Source organism: Meriones unguiculatus, chromosome 11 (genome assembly GCF_030254825.1).
Source record: "Meriones unguiculatus strain TT.TT164.6M chromosome 11, Bangor_MerUng_6.1, whole genome shotgun sequence".
NCBI lineage: Eukaryota > Metazoa > Chordata > Mammalia > Rodentia > Muridae > Meriones > Meriones unguiculatus.
Window position 1 is genome coordinate 4,547,635 of NC_083359.1, and position 16,740 is coordinate 4,564,374.

Here is a 16,740-nt window from a genome sequence, read left to right on the forward strand (position 1 = left end):
TAACAAAACTATATATATATATTTTTTTTTCAAGGATATTCTATAGTCTTTTATTTTCTGGGAATAAAAAAAACTTAATTTCTTGTCTCAGTTTGAAGTTGGTGATGTTTGGTCTAGGTTTTCTGAATGGCTCTCTTTCATGTTTAACCTCTGAAACTTAATCATTGTTCAGCTAGAGGTAAAATATTCTCTCTTTTCCTCATCCTCCTGTCACTTGGCTCCCTCTGTACCTAAGGGCTAGCAGGAACATCCTTGGGTCAGAGAGGGAAGGCCAGAAAGCCTTTTCTCAGATCCATATCCATTTACAGGTCGTTCTAATCATGTCTTGACATTTTCCCTAAGTGAGGCTATCTTACAAAACAGTTAGAGGTACCCTCGTTAAACCCAAAGAAAATCATTTCATCATTCAAGTTTAAGTTATGCTCATTTATTATAATTCTCTTTTCAAAGTATAACTAGACATTAACTTTTAAAAATTATGTAATTATCTACCAAATTATTATCTTGCATGGGTTTTAAAGCAAAGAAATTTATTAATAATGCATGCATTTGAATGGTCAATATTTTAGATTATATCTTGGTAATTGTTTAATGTGGCACACCTATTAATATAGAGAATGTAAATGGACTAAGAGCTTTGGAAATTTGTGCTGTGTAGCTATGTTGGGAACAACTTCTGCCGTTTCTCAGACAAACAGACATAGACACTGGCTGAGGCAGCACACTCCTGAGTCCCAGCACTTAGGAATTTGAAGCAGGAGGATTGCAAGTTTGGGGCATTTAGGGCTAAATCTTGAATTCTAGGATAGCCTGAGCTTCAAAATGAGACCCTGTTTCAAGCAAACAAGCAAGGTTATTGCCTAGCTATGGCAACGGCTGGAAAAGACACCATGTGACCCTGCATTTTTATTCCTACGTGTATTCTGATGGTGCTGACAACTGAAAAGCACATAAAAAACTGAATACACATATTCATCGAAGTCCTAGTCACAGTAGCCAGAAAGTGGAGAGGACCCAAATACCCAGACTGGTGAAGGGAAAGACAAAGTGAAGACTACCTGTGCAGTGAGGTATTATTGCCTCTAGAAAGGAACCAACAACTGACACTTGCTACAGTGTGCACAAACCCTGAAAATACCAAGCCCGAGTGAAAGGCCCTATCACGTCTGATTCCATTTCTAAGTAATTTCCAGAAAAGGCCAAGTGTAAGGTCAAGCCAGCCTCAGCTATACAGGAGTTCAAGTCCATAACCACACTGGTCCTTATAGTAAAGTTTGTTATATTATATTAAAGTCTTATTATCCCTAAGTGAGGTCACAGATGCCCTTGCCAGCTTTGAGAAAATAAGAGACAGAAGGTAGAGTAGCGATTCCCAGGCTCTGCGGACAGGAATGGTGACAGACTGCTCATGGATTACAGGGTGATAAGACATTTTTAAATTAGATACTAGTGATGATTGCCCTACATTAAAACATACTTTAAAAAAAATCACTGAACTTTTTAAGTACTAATTTTATTATCTTTCAATTACATCTTAATTTCTTGTTTTCTATTTTTTGTTTGTTTGTTTCTTTTACTTTGTTTTCTCTTGTTTTGAGACAAGGTTTCTCTGTGTAGCCTTGGCTATTCTCTACTCGGTTTATAGACCAGGCTGGCCTCGAACTCACAGAGATCTGCCTGCCTCTGCCTCCCTGAGTGCTGGGATTGCAGGTATGTGCCACTGCCCCCTGCACATCATAAAATTCGAAACCATTAAATGATAAAGTATTGACTACCTTGTGCACTTAGGATCCAATTTACCCTCATGGAAGCCAGTGTTTTAAGGGGGACATTGGGAGTAGGAGGAAGAAAAATAGATGTGAGAGCCTGAAGCCCATAGTGGACCGGCTGATCTATGGGCAGCTTTAGAGTGTTGCACAGAGCAACCCATGAGGGAAAAAGAGTCTCACCTGCTTCTGCGCCTGCGTAGTTGGAAAAGAGGAAGGACAACAGCTTCAGGGAGGACTTCTGGTACAGCCCCACCACGGTCTCATTCAAGGGGTCCTTGTTCTTGTCCAGCCAGCCTGCGATGTTGTAATCCACGGTACCCGCATAGTGCACCAGGGAGAAGTGGGCCTCAGCCTTGCCTTTGGCGGGTTTGGGCTTCTGGAAGTTGTTGGACTTCCCCAGGTGCTGGTCGTACAGCTTGTTCTTGAAGGAGGTGTCTGTCGCCTTGGGGAACATGCACTCCTCTTCCAGGATGGAGAAGATGCCCATCGGCTGGAAGGAGGATGGCAGAGATGGTGTCTTTACTGCTAAGAGGCCATGCTGGTAGCTCCATGGTTGGAGAAAGCAAAGAGAAATCCACTGTGGTGGGGCACTGGGTGTGAGCTGCGAGAACAAGGCTCCTGGTGTGTGTGTGATGCAGTGGCAGAATGGTGGTAGATGGATACAAAGAATGTGGTCCTGCTGGGAAGATTAGTCTGAACCTAATAATCCTCCTGCTCAGCCCCCTAAGTGATGGAGTCACAGGAATGCATCACCTCTCCCAGCATGGAAGTCCTTTGTACCCCATTAACCCCATCCCTTGTTTCCACAGCAACTTCCCGCTAAGAATACTGCTATCCCTAACTTCCGTGTCCCTCTTGGGACATGTCAGTAGGTAAGAGATGCCACAATGCATGCTGGGATTTTACCAATGTGTTTGTAGTCTTGCATTTTAACCACTCGGGCACCTCCTTAGGTGTAAGAACAGTTCTGAGTGCTTTCAGAGTCACACTCTTTCCAAGCTTCCCCCCTCTGCAGTGGGGAATTCAGCTTTCTGAAGAAGGGGGAGATTAAAGATTCCCATCTAGGAGCAGAGAAGAGGCAGAGGAGCAAAGCCAGGGTGCCAACCATGGAGGAAGGAAGGAACATCTCTACCTTCTCAATGAGCTCAATGCAGGCAGCCAGGTCCATCCCGAAGTCGATGAACTCCCACTCGATGCCTTCCTTCTTGTACTCCTCCTGCTCGAGCACGAACATGTGGTGATTGAAAAACTGCTGCAGCTTCTCATTGGTGAAGTTGATGCACAGCTGCTCCAGGCTGTTGAACTGGGTGCAAATATGAAAAGAGTTTAAGTCTGGAAAATCTACAAAGAGTGAATTTGGAAGCAGAGCTAAGCAGAGAAAGCCCATCCTTTGCCCAAATGGCTCACATCAAAGATCTCAAAGCCAGCGATGTCCAAGACCCCAATGAAGTACTGCCTGGGCTGCTTGGTGTCCAGCTGCTGGTTGATGCGGGTGACCATCCACAGGAACATCTTCTCGTAGACGGCCTTGGCCAGGGCGCCCACGGAGTTGGTCACCTTGAGAAATGACCATTCATTTAACAGTCATATTAAAACATTATTCCACACTCACTGGTTGCATTAAGTTGAAGCATGAAACTGACATCGTGATCGTCGAAGGTACTTGAATGTTGACCATTTCGGATTGTTTAGTTCCATCTTATTAAATATTTCCTAAGATTACTGTCTAGCTTATGATATTCTCCTTGCTCTAGGAACAATTCCTCTTAAAAACATAGTTTCTAAACAGCTATGCTTACAGCACATGACTCCAGGCGACGCCTTGATGCAGGTTGGATGAACCAGTGTTTATTGACAGGATTTGGATTTGGGAGCAGAAGATACTAGTCTGAATCTCAGGTTGAAAGTGGAAACATGCAGGTGTGGATTTGGGAGGTCTGAGGAAGGTCTTAGGCAGAAGGGGTAGAGGAAGCTTCTCTAGCAAAGATACAATAGTGGAGAGGAATGTTAGCATGTGGAGCCCCCAAAGAGGGAGTCAGAGAGAGGCCGCCTAGCCTTCATTTCCTGATTGCTGGTCCTCATAGCATCTAGAGGGCATGCACGCATTTTCATTTCTTGACTCCACCTTGACGCTGAAGCCTGTTTCAAACAACTTTCCAAATGTAACTAGAAGAATGTTGCAGACATGGTTAAAATAGCAGGCCATCTAAGTCACCCGGATTCTGTTACCTGCTGGACATTCTGTCCTTTGGTGACATACTCGTTTCCGACCTTCACTCTTGGACAGCACAGACCTTTCAACATCTCTGCAGAATTCAGTCCCATCAGGTACCCAGCTTTGTCAGCCACTAAAGAAGAGGACACGTGGCGTTAAACAAAGTAGAAGCCACTGGGCTATCCGGTTTGCCCAGACTCCTCCCGGAAGCATGTCTCTCAGTAAGGCCAGCCTGGTCTACATAGTGAGTTCTAGACTAGCCAGGGCTACTTACTGCGACCCTGTCTCAAAAGAATGACAACAAGATCGCATCTGCCCTGGGCAATACAGCAAGGCTATTTACATTACGTCAGATGTTGAAGCCGCCTAGTGCTGAGGTACAGTACCCTGGAGGGTTTGTGTTAGTACATGAATACTATCACATCTCATACAGGAGTTCACCTGCAGGTGGCTTTAGTACAAGCTGGTTAGTTCCTGTCAGCCTGAAGATTTGGTCACCAGTTTTTGCTTTGGGGACAAGCTGAATAGGGGTCAAGGTGGGAGTAATAGGAGGAAGAAAACTTGAGTCTCTTTTTATCAGGGATTTTTCATTTTAAGTCCAAATTATCAGGCCAGCATCCCAAGCATTGATATCCATATGCATTTGTAGTATTAGAAATCCATGCAAGTCCATCTTAAAGATCAGGCAAACTTTGATGATGAGAGTAGATGGCAATTTGACAAGGTAAGTGTTAATGAAATGAGTGGACTTTTTGGGACATCAACAATGATGATGTCCTCAAGCAGCTTAAACTCAGGGTATATGATTTTAGAAGAGCAGCAAAGTTTCTCTCATAGCATAAGCTCGGGCCACACATGAACATGGATGTGGAATCAAATACCACCCCCCTTCAGATACAGTTACCTTCGGTGCCATCCGGCTCTGCCTGTTCCTCTCTCTGCTTCTGTTTGAACTTCATGTTCCCATAATGCATCACAGCTCCTGTCAGCTTGTAGATCCCAACTTTCTCTTCTGGGCTAAAACCCAGGATGTCAATGGCATTCTAGAAGGAAGAAAAGAGACTCAGGCTCCTTATTGTGTGTTGTATGAAACAGTGTTTGCTCACATAAGTGGATGAGTGTGTGATGTATCAAGTTAAGGACTAAAATCTGGTTTTATTAGTGTTTGTCTAGGTGAATGGAGACCATGGAAAGAAAACAAGGTTTTTATTTTCTTTCATTGGATAAGAACTAGCTATCACCTTTCCCACTCCATTAGACGGGGTTATTTTCTGGATAAGGGTATTGAAAACCACTGGAGGAAGAAAATTGCATAGACAGTGATGGAGAAATAGTGTGTAAAATTTCAAATTGACATTGTAATACGGGAATCCTAGTGATGTCTGTCGTTTAGTAAATGCATTGCAGAATATTAAACCTGGGAGGGAAGGTCACAGAGATAGTACCAATTTTCAGATAAGCGAAGGGCACATTTTTGTAGAGCCTCCCTTTTATGTAAGATATTGGATGAGGTGCTATTCACATGTTACCTTATTAAGTCCACTTGAATACCTTTATAGTTTGTTTACAGTGTGTGTATATGTAAGTATACCTGTGTGTGTATACACTCTTTATGTTCACGTGCCTTTTGGATAGACAGACTTATGGATGAAGAAGTAGGGTACCCTGAGGTGTGAACTGCCCAGAGTCTTACAGAGAAGATTTCATGGGATGGGGGCTAGAGCTAGTCTGGATCCAGTGTTTGCTGATTTGGTTTCAAAACCATTTTGCCCATCTCCTTACTGTAAAGCCTTCAACAATTTAAAAATAATTCCTTCTCTGGTGTACACACATTGGTTATGTAGCAGGTTTGCAGCCCACACATTGTCCTTTGGTAGGGCTGAAACATATCTGGACATGTCTAAATTGGTAGGATAGAGCCAGCAGCTCAGGGAGATGATATTGAAGAGTGAGGCACTTTTGGGATGGCACTCCACTGGGGGCATGAACTGCCCATGCAGGGATCTAGTGAAAACAAAGGATCATGGGGCTGAGGCAGTCATCCTTGAGTCCGTATCCTACCCAGTCCTACAGAGAGATTGCAGAAGATTAAAAGACCCTGTCACTACATTCTAGAAGGGATAAAGAGAAAGTGTTAACTCTTTGGGGAACATCTTGGGTAACACGATCACCAAAAGACATTCTTTTCTTAGGCTGTTAGCTGCCATCCAAGAGAAATGCCACCTGTAGGAGAGCTAAGGTGTGATGGACCCTCATCTGTGGATTCAATCACCACCAACAGAAAACATCTGATGGGAAAATTCACTGTACTAAGCATATTTTACAGACTCTCCCACTTTCCAGGTGTGTGGGTGTTGGACGTGACATGGCAATCTACAAAGTTCATGTTTGAAGACTAGATAGCTTTTAAAAATGGCAAAATATCCTGTTAATTTGAAGAGTAAGTTTCTGACTTGTGTTAGGTCACATCCATAGCTGCCTTTGGCCACATGCATGACCTACATGCCCACCTATGGAATACAACTGTCTATCATTTATACTGTCTTAACCAGTATAGTCTAAAGAGTGCTTAGCAAACAAGGGCAAGGAGTGTGACCTGCTACAGAAAGGATGTGCATGTCAGAGGATTCAAGACACAAACATTTCAGGAAACCAATTTGCCATAGACACCAAGGGACAGCTTAGGAGAGTCTTCCTCTGGGGCTGAGGCGCCAGTTATTAACCTGCTTCTTCTACATGCTCGCAGACTGAAGACTGGGGAAAACATTATCTTTGTTATATTTGACCGTGAACAAAATTTCAACTTGCTTTAGACAATAAGTTTCCCTTGGAAACACCACAAAATAAAAGTAAGAATCATGGGTCTTGGAGGTATCCTGATGAGGGACAAGCCTCATTTCCATAGCTTTGAAGCTTCTGTGAGGGTGGAACCAGCAAGAATGTCAACTTCAACCCCACTCCTGGTTGTGCACACTTGGGTTTAGGCATGCTTACATTTACAGACAGCCTCTGTATTTTCAGGCAGGTTGTGTGTTTTCTTTTAAGATTCTAAGAACTCAGCTTTCCCATTCTCAAAACAGGGGAATAGTGGTATCCTTGTCAAAGACGCTTTTAAGACTTAAGTGAATAATGAAAGTAGAGTTAGTTGTCTCTGTGATGTGTCAGTGCTCAACACATTTGGTTATTACTGTTATGGTGATTAGATCTGCAGAGACTCCCCCAAAGATTAAGGTTACATGTCTGCCTGATGTGCTGAGAAGGTCTCTGGGGTGAGTCTAGGGTGAAGGTAGAAAGGAAAATGAAGAGGTATTGCAGGGTGGCGATGTCTCCAACTAATGAGAAAGAGAATGGATTGGTAGCCTCTTTGTAGAGCTTTACAGATTCCCATTTTGAAGAATTGTGATGTAGGGGTCAGGGCGATCTAAGTCTAATCAACCAGTATTTCTGAATCCCCTTTTCCCATGAGCTCAGTAAGATGCCCCTCTGCTCGTGAACTCAGTAATGCACTTTGCAAACGAATAAACAGCCATGCTTACATCGGTTGCTAACAATTCCTCGCTGTCATCGATGCTGGCCACTGTGACCTCTCCTTGGCTCACGAAGGGAAAGTCAAAGGGGTTGGTGGAAATCAGGAGCAAGTCTGTGAAAGAGGAAGACCCTTTGACCCCTCAGGCAGCATTCAGTCTGGGTACTGTCCCCACAACTGTTGAGGAAGCTAAGAACAACATCTCCAGAGCTTACCAATTAGTTCTGGCTTCTTGTTTGACATGATTTGATAAAAAATGTGGTAGCTTCTTTCACTGGATAACTGAAATGTCACTCTGGACTTTTCCAGGAGATCTAAAGTAACAACAACAAAAATCATGTAATCGTCACAAATTCCTGAGAGATGCTTTAACTAAAGCATCATTTTGACACATTGGGGAGACTCACAGGTTTCAATGTCTGCTGATGCCAGCTTTCCTGTGGCTCCAAAGTGAATCCGAATGAACTTCCCCTGTCCAATAGCAGGTTGACAAACAAGTCATTTTATTTATGATTCTCTGAGAGGTGCTAGCATCAACAGATAGGAAGCAGATGGAGGGTGTGGCTGGGAGTGATGCCAGAAGCACAAACAGCCATGTCTCCAGGTGGGTCATCCAAGGCCATGAGAAATCCACCCAAAGCCCTGCTCTGTCCCTGCATCCCTGGGGAAGCTCACGGGCTCACTCTCTGAGTCCTCTGCTTGGGGCCACACCAACATTGATTGCCTCCTTGCTCTCAGCCCCATGTTCTCACACTCTCCTAGTGCCTTAGAATTCCTAGCTGTCTGCTTTCTGTTTTGCCTCTGGAGGCTACTTCTAAGAGTTCTCATCTCAATTTTAAGTGCTACTTCCTAATGGCAAATCCATCTTCCAGGCCCAGATTCAGACCAGCCTTCCTGGCTCTCAAGTGAATGTCTCAGGGTCTGTGTTATATCTTCCTTTTGGGGTGTGTGTGTGAGATGTCCCTCTTCTCTCTCTCTCTCTCTCTCTCTCTCTCTCTCTCTCTCTCTCTCTCGTATCTAAAACAATGTAAACCAAATGTAAAATAAACAAAACATTTGTGTGTTATTTATAGTTATGGGCTTTATTTGTTACACATATTTATGCTATATTTGTGTGCTATTCATAGTTATGAAATTGTATCTATGTATAACTTACAAAGATAACACACACACAATGTTTGTACTCTTTTCTTGCGTTGTCCACTAACAAAAGCCTCTCCAGGTGGGGAGCCAGCGTGGCTCCAATTGTCTATTGCCCCATCGCTGTGAGACAGAGACAAGCTGATCCTGAGAGCTTGCTGGCCTAGACACTGGCTAAAATGGAAAGCTTCTAGTTCAGTAAGAAACCCTATCTCGAGGCAAAAAGATAGAAATTGATAAAAGACAATGTCCTGCTGCAGCCTCCTCTGATGTGCACATGGAAACATGAAGAGAAAAAAAAACAAAACAAAACAAAAAAAAAAAAACACACACACATTCTACAACATACAGAGGCCCATTTGGAATGAATGATTTCTCCTTACTTGTGGAACCAGAGTTGCTGTGACTTCAGTATGCTGCAAAGGAGTCTTCTCTGGTTAAGGACAGAGAGCTAAATCCTCCTTTTGCCAGGAATAAGCCAACACCTTCCCAATGCCGCTTAGATCAATTGATGTGAATTGTGTTAGAGTGCACTAAGGTTCAGTATTTCTTAGCATATGGAGCAGATTTTCATATCTAGAAGTTAGGGGAAGGATGCAGTTGGGTGGGGAGTTGAAAACCAATCTGGGTCTTACAAATCTGGAGGAGTTGTCATTCCTCACAGTCTTGGCATTTCCAAAGGCCTCCAGCAGGGGGTTGGCTTGGATGATCTGATCCTCCAGCGTTCCCTAGGATCAAGCAAGGAGAGGAAAGGGAAGAAGTTGGATGTCCTCTAGGATGGACTCTCTCTCCCAGAGTCCTAGGAGGGATGTCACCCCTGACCAGTGGTCAGAACTGATGTGTGGACAGCCCTCCTGAGGGTTTCGAGTCCCCACGTGGAGACGCTCTTATTAGGGTAGTACAGGGGTGACTTCTCGCTGTGGCAGATTCTAGAGCATGGAGCATGGATTCTTCCATTTCAATGTGCTTTCTTTTCTACTGAGGCATCGTTATAAATCATGGCCTTTGTGAACATGCGCTTCAGGAAAGCAGGGTCCACTGGAGGGCTAGTCACTTAGAAATTCAAAGCCTAGAGCCCCACCAACCTCCTTACGAAATCCTCTTGGTGATTCTGGAGTGTGTTCCCTTTTGAAAACCCATGGTTCTCCTAATCTTTCTCCAAAGGGAGGTGTGAAGTTGGCCAAGATCATTCATGTATTGCAGACAGTGCTGTTTGTAGGGAGACCTCGGGTTCTGAACTGTGTAAGGTAGACTAAGGCTCAGCATAAAAATGTTCACATAGACAGGCCAATCCCAGCGGTGTTCCACATGTGTGTAATCTAGACAAAGATGTGCACCTTGGTCTTCATGCAGTTTTCTGGCAAAAACCTTCTAAAACTCTTGGGGTTTCTGAAATGATGTGGTGTGGTGTGATGTGGCTGGGAGCTGAAGCCTCACAACAAGGGCTTCATATTTAGGAGAGAGCTAAGACTGAGCTGTTTCCTGATGGCTGACTGATGGAACCTCTGTGAGGATCCTTCAGCAAAGGGGTTTGAAGAGCTTCTAGACTGCTGAGCCCAGGGAGGAGCTGGCGCTGGCATGCCCAGAAAGGACAAAGAAACTCCAGACTCCTCTTCCAGTCCAGTGTTCTGAGCACCTCCTTCCTCTGGGTGTTGCTGAATCTTCTCCTTTACAACAAATGAATAAATTTAAGGGACATATCCCTGAGCTCTGAGAGCCTCTCCAGCAGCAGGGCAGGCCTTAGGAGCTCCTGACGTATACGTAGTTGGTGAGATGTACAGGTAGGACAAACTGGGGCTTGTGAGCCTGAACCCTTAACTTGTGGGGTATGGTGCTATGTCCCTGAGGCTAGTGTCAGAATTAAATGGAGTTGTCCATCCCAGCTGGCATTTTCCGAGACTGGAGGACATTTCAGGTACATATCGCTATGAGAATTTTTCTATATAAAAATACAAAGGAACGCCGGGTGGTGATGGCACACGCCTGTGATCCCAACATTGGGGAGGCAGAGGCAGGTGGATCTCTGTGAGTTCAAGGACAGCCTGGTCTACAAAGTAAGTCCAGAACAGCCAGGATTACAGAGAGAATCCTTGTCTTAGGGAAAAAAATTACAAAGGAACAGCAACAAAAAGGCCGGTCCTATCCCTGCTGAGTGTATGCCCTTCATCCCATTGGAATTCACAGGATATCTCAGGTGAAGTGGCTATTTTAATGAGCCTTTGGTGCACAGTACCCCTTACCTGCATCTTGCCGGGCTGCTGCTCTTTTTTCTTGTCCCCGGTGACTGCAATTGTCGCAAAGTACTGGATGACACGCTTCGTGTTCACAGTCTTCCCGGCCCCGGATTCTCCACTGTCAATTAAAAAAGTAAATGGGAAAAAAGAAAGTGGAAGAGGAAGTGCGGGCCTCGAAGCCGTTATGGTGCGAACATGGGCGACTCACGTGATCAGGATGGACTGGTTGTCTCGATCTGGAAAACAAGCAAAACCAATCTCATAAGCAAACAGGCGGGTTGAAAGACAAGCAGCCCTTCAGGAACTTCCCAGAACACAAGCCCTGGCTTTGCTGTCTGCTGGGGCTGTGGGGTAGGCATGTTGAATCATCCTGGGGAGAGTTTCTGCAGATTCCCTAGGTGAGAAACTGGACGAGGGCGGCCTGGGAAATGAGCAGCGGGCCCTGCAATGTAAGGGCCACCTATGTCTGCGGATCTGAATTCATATATCTTTTCACAGGGGAAGTGAGCCTTGGGTCCTGAGTGTTTGGGAGGCCATAACTTTTAGCTGATTGAATGTCATCTCAATTTTTTTGGTCTCGGTTTTCTACTTGCGTAAAGTAAGACTGATTTTTTCCACTTATGAAAGTGTGTGAGCCAAATTGTGGCACTCCAGATTTCATATATTGAAGTTCTGACCCTTAGAAACTCAGAATGTGACCTCATTTGGAAATAAAATGTAAATGAGACTCAGATGTTATTAAAGATGAGGTCAGACCGGAACAGGCTGAGGCCTGATCCACATCGCTGTGTCCCTGTCGTATAGGAACAAATAAAGACATATGCGCAGAGAGAGGGCATCAGGGGACGATGAAGGCAGAAAGGAAGGTGATGTTTCTACAAGCCAAGCAATGCCAGAGATCACCTACAAACCATGCCGGTAGGGTGAGCAACCTTGTGACTTTTATAAAGAATTAGCCCAGATGAATGTCTTTGACCTCAGACCACAAACCTCTAGACAGTGAGGCAAATGCATTTCTCATTAAGATGCTCAGCCTGTGAGTTCAAGGCTCTTCCCTACTTTTTCTTCTAACAGGTTTAGTGTGCCTGGTTTTATATTGAGGTCTTTGATCTGCTTGAACTTTAAAGACACACATGGACTATACTCACTTATAACTGGATATTAGACTTATAATATAGGATAATCATACTAAAATCTCTACATGTAAAGAAGCTAATCAAGGAGGAGGACCCTGGGTCAGATGCTCAATTCAGAAAGGCAAATGGATGGACATTGGAAGAGGGAGAAAACAGGGAACGGGGCAAGAGCCTACCACAGAGGGCCTCTGAAAGATTCTACCCAGCAGGGTATCAGAGCAGATGCTAAGACTCATAGCCAAACTTTGGGCACAGTGCAGAGAATCTTATAAAAGAAGGGGGAGCAGCCTTTCCAGGCCACAGAGAAGACAATGCAGCCAGTCCTGATGAGACCTGATAGGTTAGGGCCAGATGGAAGGGGAGGAGGATCTCCCCTATCAGTGGACTAGGGGAGGGGCATGGGAGAAGAGGGAGGGAGGATGGGATTGGGAGGGCATGAGGGAGGGGGCTACAGCTGAGATACAAAGAGAATAAACTGTAATTAATAAAAAAAAATTTTTAAAAGAAAAGATGCCTGGCATGTATTTGGCATTATGTCACGCTGGCCATCGCAAGCTAATTCAAACAGTAATGCGAATCTTCTCTTTAAAAGCACAAAATCAGTTCACATAAAGGAAAGAAACTGAAGAAATGGTGAGGGCTGTAAAGGTGCCGTTTGATTTTTAAGGGCCTTTGGATCGTAACTGCTCACTTCCAAATGGCGCCTCAAGTCAGGTGAAAGTTGCACAGACAAGTGACAGCAGGTGACAGTGACAGTGGTGGTAGCAGTGTGGCAATGTCAGCTTATAGCTGCTTTCTTAAGAAGGACCAGAGAAGCCTGCTGTACCCATCTCTCCAACACCGCATTCCCTAAGTGGTCACTATGGGTGTGCCCATAGTGAGGTGAGTTAGAGGGATGGAGGAACAGTGTCCTTGTGTTCCACAACCCCTCAAAAATGAACACAAGTTCATTAGCTAGAGTGCTTTAGTTAGAACCCTTGGCTTCGCTCTGCATCATGACTGCAGTAATGAAAGATGCCATGGCCTTGGCTATTCACCCCAAGTCACTTGACATTTCCAAGTTCGCTCTGCCGCTGTGTTGTTTAAATGAGGGAGGTGTGCAAAGGGCCCAAGTACTTTGCCAATAGCAATCTACATATGACTCAAAGGGCCTACTCACCCGTCAGCATGAACTGGTAGGCGTTGTCAGAGATGGAGAAGATGTGGGGCGGGGCCTCCTGGCGCTTTTTGCCTCGGTAGGCGGCCACCACCTCGGGGTTGTACACCGGCAGCCACTTGTAGGGGTTGACGGTGACGCAGAAGAGGCCCGAGTAGGTCTGTGGGAAATGTAAAAGGTTATAGATCTTGTTTTTCATCAGAGAGGTAAGCGAAATAGAAAGAAGTCAAAAGACTCTCACATAGATCATCCAGGCTGCGTAGCGCTCCTTGAGGTTGTACAGCACAGCGGGCTCATGCAGGTGGGTCATCATGGCCATGTCCTCGATCTTGTCAAACTTAGGGGGGTTCATGGGGAACACCTGGTCACTGTTCAGAGTGAGCTCCTGGGTGGAACAAGAAAAGGCAAGTCACGGAGGCAGAGCCACTGACCTACAGCCTGCTCTCCCAGGGTGGTGGCATAGTGAGAGGCTGCGGTGTGGTCAGCACATTGCCACAGCAACCTAATGGATCATTTCCATCATGTCCAGAGACGGCCCAGCAATAACTTTCCTTGATGAGCTTGATTCTGGGCCTGTGCCCCCAGGCAGCCTGGCACTGTGTGTGCCAGGGAAAAGCAGCGGGTGCATACAGCTAAGGAGCAGTTTGCCCCCAGAGTTGCCGGATGAGACTTAGGATAGTCAAAGTCAAGGCAAGTAGCCTTGGTTTGGCCCGTTGCTGACTGCTGTGATAAGACAAAGGTTGGACAGAACTTTTCCCATGCGCTCGGTGCTCTCCTGCATCAAGACCCTGCTTCTACAGGCTTCTTTGGAATGTCTTCATTAAAGTTGTCTCTAGAAAGAAACCCCCAGAGCTCCACAGAGGTGCTCAATCTCATGCCCCATTTCCTTCCTCCGGTGTCTTCAAAGCTCTGATAATTGCTTTATCTCTACTGTCATCGTTAAACATTTGGACAGGTATGATGGGTCACGGCTGAAGAGTATTTGAAGGCAATTATTGAATTTCACTTCTCCGAGTTGCTCCCACCTTTCCTTCCTACTCAAGCATATAATTGGCTCTGCCCTTCATTCTCGGGAGACATAGAAAGTAGGGCAGAAAAGAGAGCCAAGAAGGGTTTCTGGCTTTTATTCTCCTAAAACTGAAGTTCTTGGGACAGCTTTGAGGTTAATGGAAGGAGACTTGCTGGTGTGGGTTAAAGTTCACAAGAAAGGAAGGCCTTTCTATTTCCCAATACCTGAGCCTACAGAGAGACACCTAAGATAGCCCACAGTGGGGGAGTGAAGGCCTCTGTATCCTGACAGTTTAGGGACTGACATTCATTTCTTAGTAGATCTGCCAGAAAGGAAATGGGTCCAGAGTGACCCTCTGTAAGATTGTAAAACTGGGGCACAGCTCTGAAGCCAGGCAGAGCCCAAGAATGACGAAGCCAGGGTTTGCCTCCTAACTCAGTGAAAAGTAGATGGAATCAGAGGTTAAATTCAGTGATGAAACATGTAAACAAAATCTGTTTGCTGTGTCTGTGTTTGAACTGGTATTCATTCCTGACACACGTCCCTTACACTAGACGGTAAACTTTGGAGAAGCAGGTGCCGCGACTGACAGATTTACAAAGTGACTGACGGCGCAGCAGAGATCTGGAGGATGTCCAATAAGGATTGAACTGAAGAGTTGGGTGCGCTGTGATTGCCCACGCCCCTGAGTTGGCTCTTTAAGACCCCTTCTACAGCCCAGAGCTTGGACTGAGTTGGCCCAGCAGCCAGCAACCGGCATCACTTTCTTCTTTAGGCAGACCAGTCTTTTTTACTGTTGCCTTCCCTTTTCCACCAAAGCAAACACCACAAAACCCCTCACAGGTCTGATCCACAAAGGGAAGAGGCAGAAGGAAAGATGTGGCAGTAGCAGCCTTCTCTCTCACTCTTCCACCAAAGAATAAGTTTTGTTATTAAACATAAGTTTTGTTCAGTCTCCGGATGGTTCTGGTCCAGCATGCAAACTCCTGAATTCCTCCCTCCAAAGGAAAGAGAGGATGCCTACATTATTAAAGATCGACACTTACCCGGTCGTCTAGGGTCTTCACAATGACTTTGTCATTTTCCCTGCTCTGGATCATGCCTTTCACGTACATTTCTTTATCATCCACAGCAAAGCAGGCTTTCTTAGAGTCGAATGGACGGTTCTGAGCCTCTATCCTCTCCTTCTCTGGTTTCCGGAGGTAGGGAGCAGCCTCTCCGAAAATAGCCATCTCTGCATCTGAACTCATGACTGCAGGAAGATAGGATCTGAGAGGATAGAGGACTGATGAAGCTTGGGCTTAGGTAAGTATTTTATCTCTGCCCTCCATCTTCCCTTCCGTCATTGTTACTCAGTGCAGGGCCAGATTTGGGGGCTCTTGGAATGCTGTCTTTTGAGAGATCTAGCCAGACCTAGGGGAGCATCAGTTGGCCAGCTCAAGGAATAGTCTTTGGGGTGCTGGTAATACCTAGTAGAAAACTCTCACAGCTCCATGCTGAAACACTGGTGTGAACATAAAGAAGCCTTGTACTCACTTAGGTAACAAGGTAATTAGCAGAAGGCATGCTGGCCCAGAGCAAGCAGGCCAAATGTCAGCATGCGGATCCCTCTAGGGAGCAGTTAAAGTCAATAGCTGGGCCCCAACTAGCTACTTTAGGACTTCATGAGCTGAAGTTCTACCCGGTCTCTAGCTGATGCTGTTAGCCCAGAATGCCCTCTCTGATAGACACAATCGCTTTGTCTTCTTGGCTTAACTGTTCCCTTCACGTGATCACACCGGGGATTTGTCAGAAAATATAGAATCTCGGACCCGATGAGGCAACTGAGGCAGAACCTGCATTATTTCAGGATTCTCAGGGGAGTTCTGGACTTACAGAGAGAATAATACTGGGTCTGGAATAACTGTTTACAAAATCCTCTTGTGTATAGTAGTATCAGGTTGAGACAATGTTTAATTAATACTTTCTTAGGACCCACTGAATAATGTAGAGGGCTTAGATTAAGGTCCCCCCAATCCGAGTCATGATTTCCTATAGTCACCTCATATCCTTGTCCTTTCTCTTTATGTGTGCGTTTTCTCTCCTTACAAGCTAGAAAACCCATTGTAAAGTTCTTCTCACGCCAGTTAACTTCTCTGGGCCCCTGCCTCATCTTATCTAAAGTGAAGAGGCAACCTCTGCCTACCGCACTCAAGTAGATCATGTGACTCCCTCTCCTCCTGTCTGCCCCATTCCCTCTCTGCATCTTTTCTTCCATCTCCTCCTTGTGTTTTCCCCATACATCAACCTGCCTTTCCGTTCTCTCCTCTTTTCCTTCCCACTCATTCCCCTGTGACTAAAATAAAATATAATTAAAATAAAACGGGATTAAATTTCTCACACACAGCAGCCATGCTCATCTTTATGTATCTCTTTTCAACAGCTACTATTTCAATATCTCTTAAACTCTATGCTACAAAGCGAGGACAAGCTCATTCTTGTTCTCTCCCCGCATCTGGCCTTTTGGGAGCAGCTTTTCGTTAGCCACTGTTGAAAAATCCTTTCTGCGATGCTGC

General features: G+C 45.2%; 1 protein-coding gene across 1 annotated transcript in view; it reads right to left on the bottom strand.

Annotated features, from left to right (window-relative positions):
* Positions 1-15,463, bottom strand: part of Myh13 (myosin heavy chain 13) — a 45,149-nt gene extending 29,686 nt beyond the window's left edge. Inside the window, exons 1-14 of the mRNA XM_060363471.1 lie at positions 15,232-15,463; positions 13,418-13,561; positions 13,180-13,336; positions 11,093-11,120; positions 10,891-11,002; positions 9,286-9,378; positions 7,918-7,981; positions 7,726-7,824; positions 7,521-7,624; positions 4,889-5,027; positions 3,999-4,117; positions 3,177-3,326; positions 2,902-3,072; positions 1,950-2,259 (exon numbers count right to left, since the gene is read on the bottom strand). Coding sequence (XP_060219454.1) covers positions 1,950-2,259; positions 2,902-3,072; positions 3,177-3,326; positions 3,999-4,117; positions 4,889-5,027; positions 7,521-7,624; positions 7,726-7,824; positions 7,918-7,981; positions 9,286-9,378; positions 10,891-11,002; positions 11,093-11,120; positions 13,180-13,336; positions 13,418-13,561; positions 15,232-15,435 — 1,894 coding nt within the window. The 5' untranslated portion in view covers positions 15,436-15,463. The remainder of the gene's footprint in view (positions 1-1,949; positions 2,260-2,901; positions 3,073-3,176; positions 3,327-3,998; positions 4,118-4,888; positions 5,028-7,520; positions 7,625-7,725; positions 7,825-7,917; positions 7,982-9,285; positions 9,379-10,890; positions 11,003-11,092; positions 11,121-13,179; positions 13,337-13,417; positions 13,562-15,231) is intronic.
* Positions 15,464-16,740: the final 1,277 nt, after the last annotated feature.